Genomic DNA, 13,557 nt, shown 5'->3' on the forward strand with positions numbered 1-13,557 from the left:
ATTTCTTTTACTTACATACACGAGACATTGAGACCTACTTAATTTTATGCCAAGTATAAATATAAGTTATCTAATGATATCGAAAGGGCTGACAACGTTTACACAGGGAGGCTACAGATGCTGCCATTGAGGAAAAATAACACTTCTGAGCTGTTTCAGGCAGGAAAGTGCTGAAAAGCAGATACATATGGCAAAATCTATTATATCTGTTATACAAGTAGTGCATGTCAAGTGCAGCCTGTCTCATAGACACAATGAGATGGGGATGGACCCAACAGCACTTTGATTCACATTTTGGTAACCCGCTGCCTTATAAGGCCAAATTTCCATACCCCTTAGTGACAAATTAGATTTGCATAGTTTTCCAAGGAACCTATTACACAACATGTGTTGGAAGAGGTTTTATTTACAGTCTTAAGTTTATTAGAAGAAATTGCCTCATGCAATTCTGTATATTTCAATACTCGAAGACTCGGCTCTGACTTACAGTAAAGAAATTAGGATCCTTGAAGGACAGATATGCTTGGAAAAGTTGACATTATTTAACATATGTTACAGCACAAAACTGTCACGGGAACAAGGCGACAAAACACTGCTTGTACTGTTAAGTGCTATCATGAAAACATGAGGTTAAAGGGATTGAGGGAGTGACTATTTAACTACAGTCTACACATAATGGCCTTTCCATTACCACTCCATCCGGATTAGACAGTGTGCAAGTCACAGTGACAGAATGTTTTCTGTCTTTTCTTTGTGAACTTAACTGAATGTAAGTCACATATATGTTCATGAAGTTTCCCTAAAAACAAGTATAGATTCAATAAACACTAATGGGCAAGTGTGACAGCAAATGGAAATTTCTTTATTGGTTTTATTACAAAAACTGAAAGTTTGAATGTAATAATTAAAAAGTCATCAAATATCTTCACAGGAGCTCTTTATGATATCTACATGATAGCGCTTAAATAAAACACCATTTACCTCCAGACAAGATTTCAGGCCCAATGAAAACACAGCAAACTTTTCATACTTACTCTAATACAACAAACAAAAGACAACCACAGTTAGATTTGTACAAAAATAAACATGACTACTCAACAGAAAATTAAGCAATTTCATCAATAATACTACACATGGCAGCATCCTTGTCCAACATTTTGTCCCTCTTTGAAGTAGGGGCACTCTTGTCCTGGTGACCTGCTGCCATACAGCTGCCACCTGCTTCCTCTACGTCCATTGGTTCAGTTTTCAGTCTGGGGGCTTGCCCAGAGGAACAACCAACACTCGCTGCTGCAGACGCAGTCCTTGTCCCATCACCAGCACCATCTGGACCCTCCATCTGAGGCAAGTCATCAGGTAAGGAGGCAAGGCAGCCCTGGATCATCTCCACCACCCTCTCAAGATGTTTCTGGAACCTCTCTGCCGTCTCTAGCCTCTGTCTCTTCTGCACCTCCATCATCACCCTCAGTGTCTCCCTGGCCTGATGTGGCCTGTATTCATTTATGAGGTGGTGCATATGAACAAACAGAAGCTTTAAGTCCTCCAGCTTCTCTTCGCGCTTTATACTGCCAGGGCTCTTGATAAGGATGTCCAGCAGATCCAGAAAGTTCACAAGAATGGACATGTTGAGCTTCTTAAGCTCCCGTTTGTGGTCAAACTGCATAGGATGGAGCCTCTCAATACCTTGGCTCTCCAGAGGCCGGATGATGAGGTCGTCACACTGGAACTGGTTGCCAAACATCATGTAACTGTCTCTGATGGGTGGAGGTGGCTTAGGAGCCAGGCCCTTGCGGATGTTTTCATCTGTGTACTCTTTGATGTACTGCATTGGTGGAGGAGGCAAGGCGCTAACCTGCTGTGGTTCACCCATGATGATCTGAAACAATGACACAAAATATTAATGAGTATGTTTTGGAAAACAGCAGCAGCAGCAGAGGTGGAGCTGTACATTAAGGTAGCAAAACAGTCGGAAAAATGCTGTTTTACTGGTATTCAAAACGTTACATGGTTTAAAGTAAACCAATGTTTCACAAGAGCATACTTGTTGTCAAACCACAACAAGTATGCTTTCAATGAAGTAGGCCGTAATGCAAGTATCAAGAGTGCAGGTACATAGTTACAAACAATGGCTACTTTAAAGATATTTTTTTAAATATTGTAAAGTATTCCAACTGATGAGATGTGTTTCATTTAGGGATGCACAATGTTAGCGGCACGTTATCACTATCTGCAGATTATGATTTGAAAATGACATATCGGCATCAGCAGATATGTCATTTTTCTGACAATATTTTCTGGCGATAAAACAACACTTTTATTATGCCTAAATGCTCGATGATTCCAAAAAATAATGCTACAACATTAACTTGGTGCAAGTGTGCACACGCATCACGCCTCTTCTGTCAAGCGTGAAGAAGAGGTGCAAGTATGGCAGTTTTTCAAAGTTTCCGAAATGTACAACAAGGTTGCTATTTGCAATGGTTGCTCAACATTGGTCATGCGAGGAGGTGCCATATCTCATCATCCAAGCCTGTCTAAGTTATATTAACATGACAGTTTTATTTGAAAGAATATGTTACATACAAATAAATATGGCATTTTGTACATAACCTAAGTTTAAGTACTTTTCTTATATTGCCCAGTGAATGTGTACATTTCAAAAAGCACTGTATTATTCTATTTCTGCATCTGCCAGTGGGCCACTACAATAAGAGTAGGCATGCAATCAATTCCACTACAGGGGATACTTAATGTTCTCTGCAATTAGGAGGAAAAAAAATATGTGCCTAATACATCAGTATCGAAAACAGCAATCGGCAAAAAAAAGTTTAAAATGCATCCCTAGTTTCATTGGATGCTCATGTGTATTATGCATATATATAAATTAAGTAAAATCATCACGATAAACAGTTGGAGCAGGTTACAAAAGTAATGTCCCAATAAAGTAGCTTTCAGAAAAGTTATTTTCATAATCTGCAATCCAGCAAATACGTGTTTTGTCGCCAATCGAATAAACGTTTTGCTGCTTCAATTCGCACCAGCGCCAAAATGTTTTCCATTCAACGTTAGCCTTTATTACAATATGTATTAACACAATTAGCCGGGTTAATGTCAGCACGGATGAGGCCAAATGTAACAAGCAAGTGACGCTAGATAATCAAGGGACTTCCTCTCCGGAAATTATTTGCACATAGTTTCATGTAGTCTCTGAAACCTCTATTCACGTTGTTAAATGCAAAGCTTGTCAGTCTATAAAGAGCGTTTTACAGACGAATGTAGCTAACTTACTTAGCAATTCTGCTAGTTTCGGGCTAGCAATATTGCTGCTAATCTCCGCTAACTAGTTACGAACCAAGAACTCGGAAATGCGGAAACGAAAATGTAGCTATTATACTTCTACATACCTCTTAAAGGGATCACTCCTCAGTTGTTGAAAGTAGACTTTAGATATTAAATGTAACAGAGGAATCTTGTCGGACTATTAGCTCATGACTAGCCTAGCTTCTCCCACACACTGACGATCGTTTCTGTCGCAATTCTATTGGCTGAACTGCGCTCGTGACAATTTTTTGGTCGTGTGGATTGGGTAGTGCCCGACAAATATACTAAACGCTGATTGGTCGTATTAATCGGAAGTAGCTACAGTATGATGAATATTTAGTCATGATTGTCTTTCTGGTATCTGATGTAGGCTAATTTATGTGTTTTTTTATTTATATATTATTGCACATTTTTACATGTATACTTATGTCAAAACAATTGTCAATGTTTATTTACAGCGTTGTAACTCATTGAAAGGAATAAAAAAAAGGGGTATCTGATGTAGGCCTCATGTAATGGGCCTCACATACTCAGACACAAAGACACATCAGAACTATTAGTGGAAAGAACACACTGAAAAGGACAAGCTAATGTATACAGTGTAATTGGAAAATGATACTTAAGTAATAATAATTTTACTGTCATTGTTTTACCATTAAGCTAAACCAAATACTTTTATCGCTGAAAGTGCCTGCTTACGAGCAAATGATAATAACAATAACAGTCTGTGGAGCACTTTACAATCAAGAAGCATAAATTGATTTAAAAGCTTAGGAAAAGAAAAGACGGGAAAGATAGAGCCATCATTTAAACAGTTGGTTGAGCTAAACAAAACACAAATTTGAATACATTTCAATACACTACAATAAAAGAAAGTTATTAGAAAAGCTATTTGTAAAAAAAAAAAAATGGTTACAAAGTAACAAAAACGTATGATGCAAACATGACAAGTGTTAGTGTACTTTTTTCACGTCAGTCATTTTATATTCTAAAGATAAAACTTTCACTAAATACATTCAGCAAAAGAGATTTATATACACATGGTTCTGAAATACCAGTCTGATTTGGCAAATATTCATGACAAAAATAAAATGTTGCAACTGCTTATATTTGAATGCCAACTAGACTGTTTATTTTTAGAACAAATAAAGTGGCCTAATTATTTTGTCTGACAATTATATTTTGTAGATACAATTTATCTTTTGAATTTGTCACTACTTACATCATTATAATATCACTCTTACTTATTTTCATCTTTTCTACTTTGTGTTTAGCTTTATTTTGCTGCTTATGTCATATTCTGTTTATGAAATTAGTTTTTAATTGTTTGTATTGTAATGTGTGTTTTTTTAGATCTTCCTGCCCGGGGACCACAGATGTAAATTAGCTATATAGCTAGATCTGGTCCAACAGTTGTGTTGTGCACGGCCCCTGTCAACTAAACTAAACTAAACTGTTGTTGTGCTGAAACATTACGACGACACGCTCACACTCACACTCATTACAACACACATACACTTACCAGACCACAATCTCCACATCAGACAGCTCAAGGACCTGGACATGTGTTTTAAAAGTATATTTAAAAAAAAAAAAAAAAAATGTTTCTGAATTCAACAAGTAAATGTGATATAAAACATTTTTTGCAGTTCAAAATTTAAAAACAAATGATGAAAGTATTGAGTTGAAACTGATAGAGACCAGATAGGAGTCCATCTCTAATCTAAAATGTCATGCAGACCTAATTACAGTTTTCCTGATGGTGGTGCTAAAGCATCCCTTCAAATCCCTCATGTTTTATGAGAGTTCTTATAACACGCTTAACGTTGTTTCTGGAAAAAAAAGAAGAAATCACGTTATTCCCCACTTCATGGTAAGTGAAACACAACTCTACAATTGTCTGGATTTGTCCGTGATTATTAGAAGGAGACATGACGACAGAAAGGTCTCTCGGCCTATATTTACATTTGTACCAAAACTTGCATATTTTGGTGGAAAATGTTTAAAAGTGCTGAGATTATAAAATGCCCCCCTTACTGCTGCACACTGTACCCACTGACTTATTGCATCATCAGTGAAAGTACATGTGGATGCATGTGCAGTTTGTATGAGTGTGTTTATGTTAGGTGCATGTTTGATTGCACAACCCATGTCATGCCGTGGATGTGGTTTACCGAGTGCAACAACTTTGTGCCGGAAGCTCCACAGCTTCTATCAAGTGATCACACACGCCTTTTTTTCTGTCACTGCAAGGTGCTCATTCTCTCTTTCTCCAAGTGTTTCTCATAGCGTCAATCGGAGCTGTCGCCATGTTCCCCCGGGTGATTTTGAAGGGAACTATGATTAAAAAATCTCAACAAAAGAGAAGAACATCACCTTGCAACTACAAGGAGAGGTTTTTTGTATTGGACACACAAGACCTGAAGTATTCTGAACCCCGTCCGGGGGTAAGTACATGCCCTTAAGCAACGCATACTCTGGCTTTTGATGTGAAAATCTACAATGTGGAAGCTGGGTTTGTTCATTGGGCCTTCTGGGAAGCAGCTTATATTTGAATCACAGTTTGCATGGCACACATAAAGTGATTATCATTTCCTCTCAGAGAAGGCCGATGGTGAAAGGTTGCATCAAGCTGTACACAATCAAGTGTGCGGAGATTGTGTGTAGTGATGTCCCCATACCATGTAACTATAAGTACCCTTTTCAGGTGAGGTTCATGTTTCTCAAAGCACACATGCTTACAAATACAAGTTCAATATAGTGTTTTTTAAGCGCTAGTTTTTTAAGAAGTATTTTCTCAAATGTCTCAACAGGTTTTTCATGGTGACCACTACCTCTACATTTTCGCTCCAGACAACGATTGCCGTCAGAGATGGGTCCGAGCTCTCAAAGAGGGTAAGCTTCAGATCTTTCCAAACACTTGACTTCATTATTGCACATTTATCATAAGCTTGACATGTCTGCTACTCTGTCTGCCACGCAGAGACAAAGAACAACAATTTAGTGCCAAAATACCACCCGAACTTCTGGATGGATGGAAAATGGAAATGTTGCCTACAAACAGAGAAACTGGCGGCAGGCTGTCATGTGTACAACCCAGTGGGTTCTGGTATGTATTATTCTTTCTCCTCTCCTCGTTCCATTTAAAACAGTTGATAAAAATCATATAAGCAATGATAAGACTCTTCTGAAGCATGACACGGTAAAATCTTAATCTTGATCTCAGTTCACTTGAGTTCAACAACAAAATCTGATATAAGATGCTGTTTCACTCATTTGAATATTCCAGAAAGATTCTTCATTTTTAATTTTCTAATTTCTCCGCAGCTTCTAAAAAGCCGCTGCCTCTTCTCCCGGATCCAGAGGTACCACTTGTTAAAGCATGAATAATTAGTTTGATATTTATTCTGTTGCTTCTCTGGCTACAAGTTGTCTGTACAACTGTCCAACATTTAAACAACAAGTTTAAAAATAATTTTGCATTGCCTTTCAACAAATGCTCCTGTTCTTTTGTAACAGACGATTTTGTGTCTTTGCATCTCCGACTGTTATATTATATGGCTCATATGTGGCAGTTGCTCTGCCTTCTCTATGCAAAACATAATATGATTGCTTTTCCATCATGTTCACATCTATTTTGTGTCTTTCTTGAAGAACACGTAAAGTGTAAAAATTGCCTTAGGGGCGCTGGTTTAGCTCAGCTGGTAGAGCAGGTGCCCCCTGAACAGAGGCTACAGTCCTCGTCGCACTTGTCGCAGGCTCGACTCCCGGTCTGCAGATCATTTGGTGCATGTCATCTGCCACTCTCTCTTCCCCACATTTCCTGTCTCTCTTCAGCCATCCTATACAATAAAGGCAAAAGCCAAAAAAATAATCTTATATAATAAACTGCCTTATGTAAAAGGTTAACTCAACTCAACTCAACTTTATTTATATAGCACTTTAAAAATAACCACAGCTGAAAACAAAGTGCTGTTCACAAATAGACAAAAAGACTTGCGTTTAGCTCAATGACTGTCATTCGTCTCTGCCAGATGGAACTGCGGGATGAAGTGCAGAGGACGGTCATCGCTCTGCAAGACTACACACCACTGGGAGACGACGACTTGCCTCTTCAGAAAGACCAGGAGTATATGCTGATCAACAGCTCCCACTCTGAGTGGTGGGCAGTAGAGGATGACCAGGGGTACGTATGGTACACAAAATACACATGCCAGTTTTAGTCGCAAATATACTGAAGTACGGATGACTTTAAGTTTGATTAATGTGTATTTCTCCTGGCTCTTAAACAGGCACACAGGCTTTGTACCCTGTACTTATGTAGCTGTAAAATCTGGAAAGAACTTTGAGAGATTTGAGTGAGTTTGATTTAATTCCTCTTCTTCTATCTGCACACCCATTCTGTTGAATTGATTTATTTGTGGTTAATTTGTCATCTCACAGGTGGTACAACAAAAACATAACCAGAGGGGGAGCAGAGGATTTGTTAATGAAAGAGGTAAAAACATTACCGACATTTACGATTGCAGTGATTATTCACTTTTCTTTTGTTTATTCTTCCAGCTGTGTATTGACAGCAAAAATTCTGCAAATAATAATTCTGATAATTAGCAGGATGTTGCTCCTGCGTGACGCAGTGCAGTTTTGCTGTGACTGTGCCACCTACAGCAATGTTGCACTTGCAAAATTAATGCAAATGCACCTGCGCAACAAGCATGGGACAAAAAAAAATGTCTCACAACCACAAGGTTTCCTCCAAAGCTGAATTTCCTGCAGTTTCGCGCTTTGTTGGGTTTTTGAAAGCAGGAGGTAGAAAGGCTTTCCAAAATGTATTTGATAAAATGAGTACTCCGCAAGTGCTGCTGTTAACTGCTGATTAACAAACAATCGGTTAACATGTCAAACGTGTATTAGAAATGTTGTTTTTCATTCAGATGGTTTGATTTCGCTTCAACGCTCTTCTTTTTAGGGAAAAGAAGGTGCATTCATGGTGCGTGACTCGAGGCAGGCAGGAGTCTACACAGTGTCAGTGTTCACCAAGGCACCGGGGTAATTTTACTTCCTTCATACTTGAACTGAAATGCGATTATGAGATGATGCTGGTGAATGAATCTTTGTTTAAAGCATTAGATGCTGGCAGACTGATTTATAATAGCTTGACCTGCCTGTTGGATAATTACATGCAAACTTGAAATCAATGCTGATTTTCATCTTGTTCTTCCTTTCTCACTTTAAACTTCTCCATTTGTGTGTCAATTGTTACATAAATGTATTTATGATCTTCAGGTCAAATGGGGAGAAGAACCCGAGAGTGAAACATTACCAAATAAGACAGGCAGAAACAGGAGAGGCCGCATTTTACTTGGCAGAGAAGTACCTGTTCAGCACCATTCCTGAGCTCATCCATTATCACCAACACAATGCGGCAGGTAAAAGCTGCCCCCCCGCATGCTACAATACCAATTTCATAAACACTGTGTCAGAGGATGAAGAAAAGCACTGCTCTGAGAGGATTTGTGCGTTACATGTCTCTGTGTTGTGTGTGTGATAGGATTAATAACGCGTCTGAGGCATCCCGTCTCTCAAGATGGAGGCAGCTCCCAGGACATTTGTGATCCCTTCAAAGGTTAGATTATGCACTGTTTTATAAACGGGTCAGCTGGACAGACTGGAGTTCATATAAGTCTTTACCTAATGCTGAAAATCTTGTGTTTGCTGACCTCCAGTGGTCACCACAGAGGTATTCTCAGGGTGTGTTCATGTTACATGACAATTATGTGACTGTTAAGTGTTGTGCAACAAAACCTGGATCTTGTATAAGACTAACTGCTTTAACACACTTTAGTAGCCATGTAAACATGCACATTCGTCGTATTCTCTTATATAGTCTGTGGTTATTTCAACAGATCAGTGGGAAGTGGACCCCGAGGAGCTGACCCTGGGTCAGGAGTTGGGCAGCGGCCAGTTCGGCCTCGTGCTGGAGGGGAGGTGGAAGGAGAAGAAGGTGGCAGTGAAGATGATAAGAGAAGAGTGCATGTCGGACGAGGAATTCAAAGAAGAGGCGAGAGTCATGATGTAAGAGCAGTTCATATCGTTGCCTAACATTGTTTTGCAAAATTCTCCTTATTTAATGTGTGTGTGTGTGTGTGTGTGTGTGTGTGTGTGTGTGTGTGTGTGTGTGTGTCTGTGCGTGTGTGTGTGTGTGTGTGTCTGTGTGTTAACAGGAGGGTGGCCCATTGTAAGCTGGTCCAGCTGTACGGCGTGTGCACCCAGCGCTCCCCCATGTGTCTGGTGTTTGAGTTCATGGAGAAGGGCTGCCTGTCAGAGTACCTGCGAGCCAAGAAAGGACGTCTGTCTCAGGATACCCTGTTGGGGATGTGTCTGGATGTCAGTGAGGGGATGGCTTACCTGGAGAGCTCCAACTTTATCCACAGAGATCTGGTAAACCAACAGAAGAGAACTTTGTATGACACATATTTGCATCTCAGCTCTGTTAGATCAGTTAATCTTTTTCTCTCCTGCAGGCCGCCAGGAACTGTCTTGTTTCAAAGAACAATGAGGTGAAGGTGTCTGACTTTGGTATGACCAGGTATGCTTTTTATGTTTACCTACAGTATTTATTATGTTTTTTTTGTACTTTTGTTTAACCGCAGTGTAATGGTATGTGTCTGCTCTCTGTAGATTTGTGCTGGATGATCAGTACACAAGCTCCCAGTGCTCCAAGTTTCCCGTCAAGTGGTCGGCCCCAGAGGTCATCAAATACTGCAAGTTCAGCAGCAAGTCAGACGTCTGGTCGTTTGGTGTGTTCATGTGTCCATCTATGTTCCTTACATTACTTTGTCTGTGCTTAAAGTCGAGGTCAAACGAAAAATGTCATTTTAATCCTTTTAGATCACATCCCCGGTAATATTGTGCATCTATTTGACAATATAGGCCAAAAAAAATACAGAAAATCAATTTCTTCGTATTCTTATATCAAAATCCGATAAATTTTTCTTCCTGTAAAACAAAATATCACGTGTGCCTACATAAGCTAGGCGCAGAGCACCAAGAACGCTCGGTCAGTAAGCTAGCTACTGCGCTGTGGACAACGTCTGTCTACGCCCACTTCTCAACGGTCAAATCAAATCCCTCTAATGATATGTCCCGCCTGCACGTCCTGTTTCACTCGGAAATGAGTCACGATATGGAAGCTAGATACTCTCAAAAAGCCGTTTCAGCTCGACTTTAACGTGCACTCTTTGTAGTCCTTTAGTGCAACATTTGAGATACTGTGGCTTTAACTGTAAAACACCAGGTCTTCCAGGTTTTGCTGGCTCGTTAAATATGCATCAAAATGATCAGAATTTTCTTTCATGGTATTTTGACTTTGGTGTTCTATGCGAAGAAAGTGGAAGTTAAACAATGCAACAATGATTTGGCGCAATTGTTCATAGACACAGAAGGTTACAGGACACATTTTGCATCAAACACACTGTTAAAAATTGTGTTTAAAAGCATGTTGTGTAAGCTGAAATTACACAAGTAATTCCAAAACACACATTATTGTAACTTCAGGAGAGATAAGAAGGGTTTATTTGTACATGTGCCAAAGACTTTGACAATTAGTCGGCTTTTTCATGGTTCAATGCCAACCAGCGGGTTTACAGTAATCGTGAGAAGTTAATACTTTTAGGACCATCGCCAAAAGAAAGGAGTTTAAACATGGAGCAGGATTTTGACTTGGCATGGACGGAAGATTTAGAAGCTGGGACTTGCAAAAGCTGCAGAATAGAGTGGAAAAAATAAATGTTTAATTACAACTTCCATCTAAAATAAGTATCAAATGCATGTCAGTTATATAGTAGATATTGTTCAGGAGTCAATCATGTTATTTAGCTATTGCAAAGATATGATTCGATGATATTGCATTAGTTAAAAAGTAGAATATTTAACAACTAAATTAATAATGTGCAGCCACATGTGACAGTTATATAGCTTATATTATATATATGTATGAGCCTGGTACCTCCTTTTTCCTGTAAGCTTGTTGGCTGATTGTAGATTTGGATGGTGTTTCTGATAATGATTCAAATTAGTGCCTGTAAAAGGGCTAAGATGAAACAACCACAGACATACAATAGGGTGGCTGTGGCTCAGTGGCAGAGTCTGTCATCTCTCTTTTGGAAGGTTGGGGGTTCGATCCCTGACTGCTACAGTCACATGTCGAAGTGTCCTCGGGCGAGGCATTGAACCCCAAACCCCATGTATGAATGCCTATAGATCCTGATAGGAGATTGGCACTTAGGCCTTTGCCATCAGTGTGTGAAAGGTTGAATGTGACGTGATGTGTGTAAAAGCGCTTTGAGTGGTAGGAAGAGGAGAAAAGCACAGGGAAAGTACAGCCAATTTACATATCACTGATTAACAGGATCACAGCAACGGGTTTTGGTTTACCCTCATAACTTAAAATGATAACCAACCAACTATTAGTGCATTCACAAGCGCACCTGTCCTCCGTCCTGGTTAAGATTGGAGTTTTGAAGTATCATATACTGGTTTTGCGGAAGCTGGAACTGCTCGGGAGAACTTCCATAGAAACCACAATACTGTAGCTTGTTAAGCACCTGATCCAGGTTTCTGATCATTCTTTGTTGGTAGAGAACATAGAGGCTGAGATGCCACGAAATCAAAACACACAACTGCACACAGATGATTAGAAAGGTGGATGTTATCATGATCATGTAAGAACATCCAGGTGTCTCTGGTTCCATGCAAACATCCCGTCCCCAATATATCAAAATCAGGAAAGCCTTAAAACGGGATACCAACAAGCATATACATGCACTCAATGCTATAGGTGTACGTATAATGATACAATAGAAAATGATAGGAAACAATAGGATATTATACTTTATTGTCCACATCGGGACATTATGCTGCATGCATTTAGCTGTCTAAAACAAAAAACAAAAGTATATACTGTATGTAAATCAAGTTGCACTACAAACACATTTACCATACTGAACATGTTTTACGTAATATACCACAATGATAAGTAAAAGGACATTACAACACCATGAAGCCATCACACAACTCCTACAGCCTCAAGAAACTTCATTTGAAATGTTGATACAGGTAGACACTAATGTGTTTGTAAAACAGATGAGTTTACATTGGGATCATTATTGATGTCTCTCTGTTCTCCCCTCCTCAGGTGTGCTCATGTGGGAGGTGTTCACCGAGGGCCGTCTTCCTTATGAGAACCGCACTAATTCTGAAGTGGTTGAGTCCCTGAACTCCGGCCTGAGGCTCCTGAAGCCCCGGCTCGCCCCCGACGCCGTCCACCTGCTCATGGAGTGGTGCTGGAAGGAGGTGAGTGAATGAAAAAGGAGGACTGCTGACATACAAAATAGACGGAAAATGTAATGTTCTTTTATTTCATGTTCTCTCTCTCAGAAACCAGAGGATCGTCCATCCTTTGCTCTCCTCCTGCATGAGCTGGCCTCCCTCTCTAACCTGTGAACCAAGATCATTTTGGGGGTTGTTAACAATAAAATAGCTTTATTTATTTTATTTATTGATTCTTTTTTAACAAATTGCTTGTAAAATGTGTTAAATGCCTGTAAAGTTTTTATGAGTAAGATGATTTCTGGATTTTGCACTTTATCTGTTTCATACCTTTGTTACAGTTTATTCTAAGGAAGGCTCACAGTCCATTCACACAGCCACTGCTGTTTACTGCAGATTTTTGTTAGGGTTCAAACACTCCGATCTCTGTACATTTAACAGTCGAGATGGTAATGATGTGAAACCCTGTGTTAATAAATAAATTCATGTGAAAAACTATTTTCTCCTAAGTTATCAACATATTTTTAGCACTACAAATAAAAAAAGGGGTATTCTTAAAGGGTGGTGTACAATAATTAACATTAAACAGATGTTAATTCATAATGATTAGTGACTTATGATTATCTCAAAGTAAAAATAAAAGACTCACACTAAAAAACAACAACAACAAAATACTACATGCCAAGTCGAATTCAACGATGGTTCTTAATATCCATTACAAAAGAAAAATATGTTTTAGGCCTACATGAATTATGGGAGATGTAGTACTAGAAAAACTTGCATTGTAAGAGCCCCTTTGACATCAGGACTTTGGCCTTAAGTGATAAAAATGCATGCAGCAAAAAAATAAAACGAGGGCAGCTTAGTAAAGACTATATCGGTAGGGAATAGGAGTAGGCCTATAGC

The 13,557-nt window shown here is 39.3% G+C and overlaps 2 protein-coding genes across 2 annotated transcripts; one reads left to right on the plus strand and one right to left on the minus strand.

Annotated features, from left to right (window-relative positions):
- Positions 1 to 395: 395 nt before the first annotated feature.
- med7 (mediator complex subunit 7) lies at positions 396 to 3,512 on the minus strand. Its single transcript, XM_069670090.1, has 2 exons — positions 3,405 to 3,512; positions 396 to 1,876 (listed from the first exon to the last, which is right to left on the minus strand). The coding sequence occupies exon 2, from the start codon at positions 1,868 to 1,870 to the stop codon at positions 1,106 to 1,108; it is 765 nt and encodes a 254-aa protein (XP_069526191.1). The 5' UTR covers positions 1,871 to 1,876; positions 3,405 to 3,512; the 3' UTR covers positions 396 to 1,105.
- Positions 3,513 to 5,590: 2,078 nt separating this feature from the next.
- Positions 5,591 to 13,146, plus strand: itk (IL2 inducible T cell kinase). Its single transcript, XM_069670087.1, has 17 exons — positions 5,591 to 5,768; positions 5,924 to 6,028; positions 6,135 to 6,216; positions 6,305 to 6,430; positions 6,649 to 6,686; positions 7,356 to 7,507; positions 7,614 to 7,679; positions 7,765 to 7,819; positions 8,291 to 8,370; positions 8,608 to 8,750; positions 8,873 to 8,947; positions 9,228 to 9,396; positions 9,546 to 9,762; positions 9,846 to 9,910; positions 10,003 to 10,121; positions 12,518 to 12,675; positions 12,760 to 13,146. Exons 1-17 carry the CDS (start codon positions 5,631 to 5,633, stop codon positions 12,823 to 12,825), a joined length of 1,854 nt encoding a protein of 617 aa, XP_069526188.1. The 5' UTR covers positions 5,591 to 5,630; the 3' UTR covers positions 12,826 to 13,146.
- Positions 13,147 to 13,557: the final 411 nt, after the last annotated feature.

The sequence above is a fragment of the Semicossyphus pulcher genome, unplaced genomic scaffold, assembly GCF_022749685.1.
Source record: "Semicossyphus pulcher isolate SPU_LCO1_2020_fin unplaced genomic scaffold, fSemPul1.0.p SCAF_2, whole genome shotgun sequence".
NCBI classification, from domain to species: Eukaryota; Metazoa; Chordata; class Actinopteri; order Labriformes; family Labridae; genus Semicossyphus; species Semicossyphus pulcher.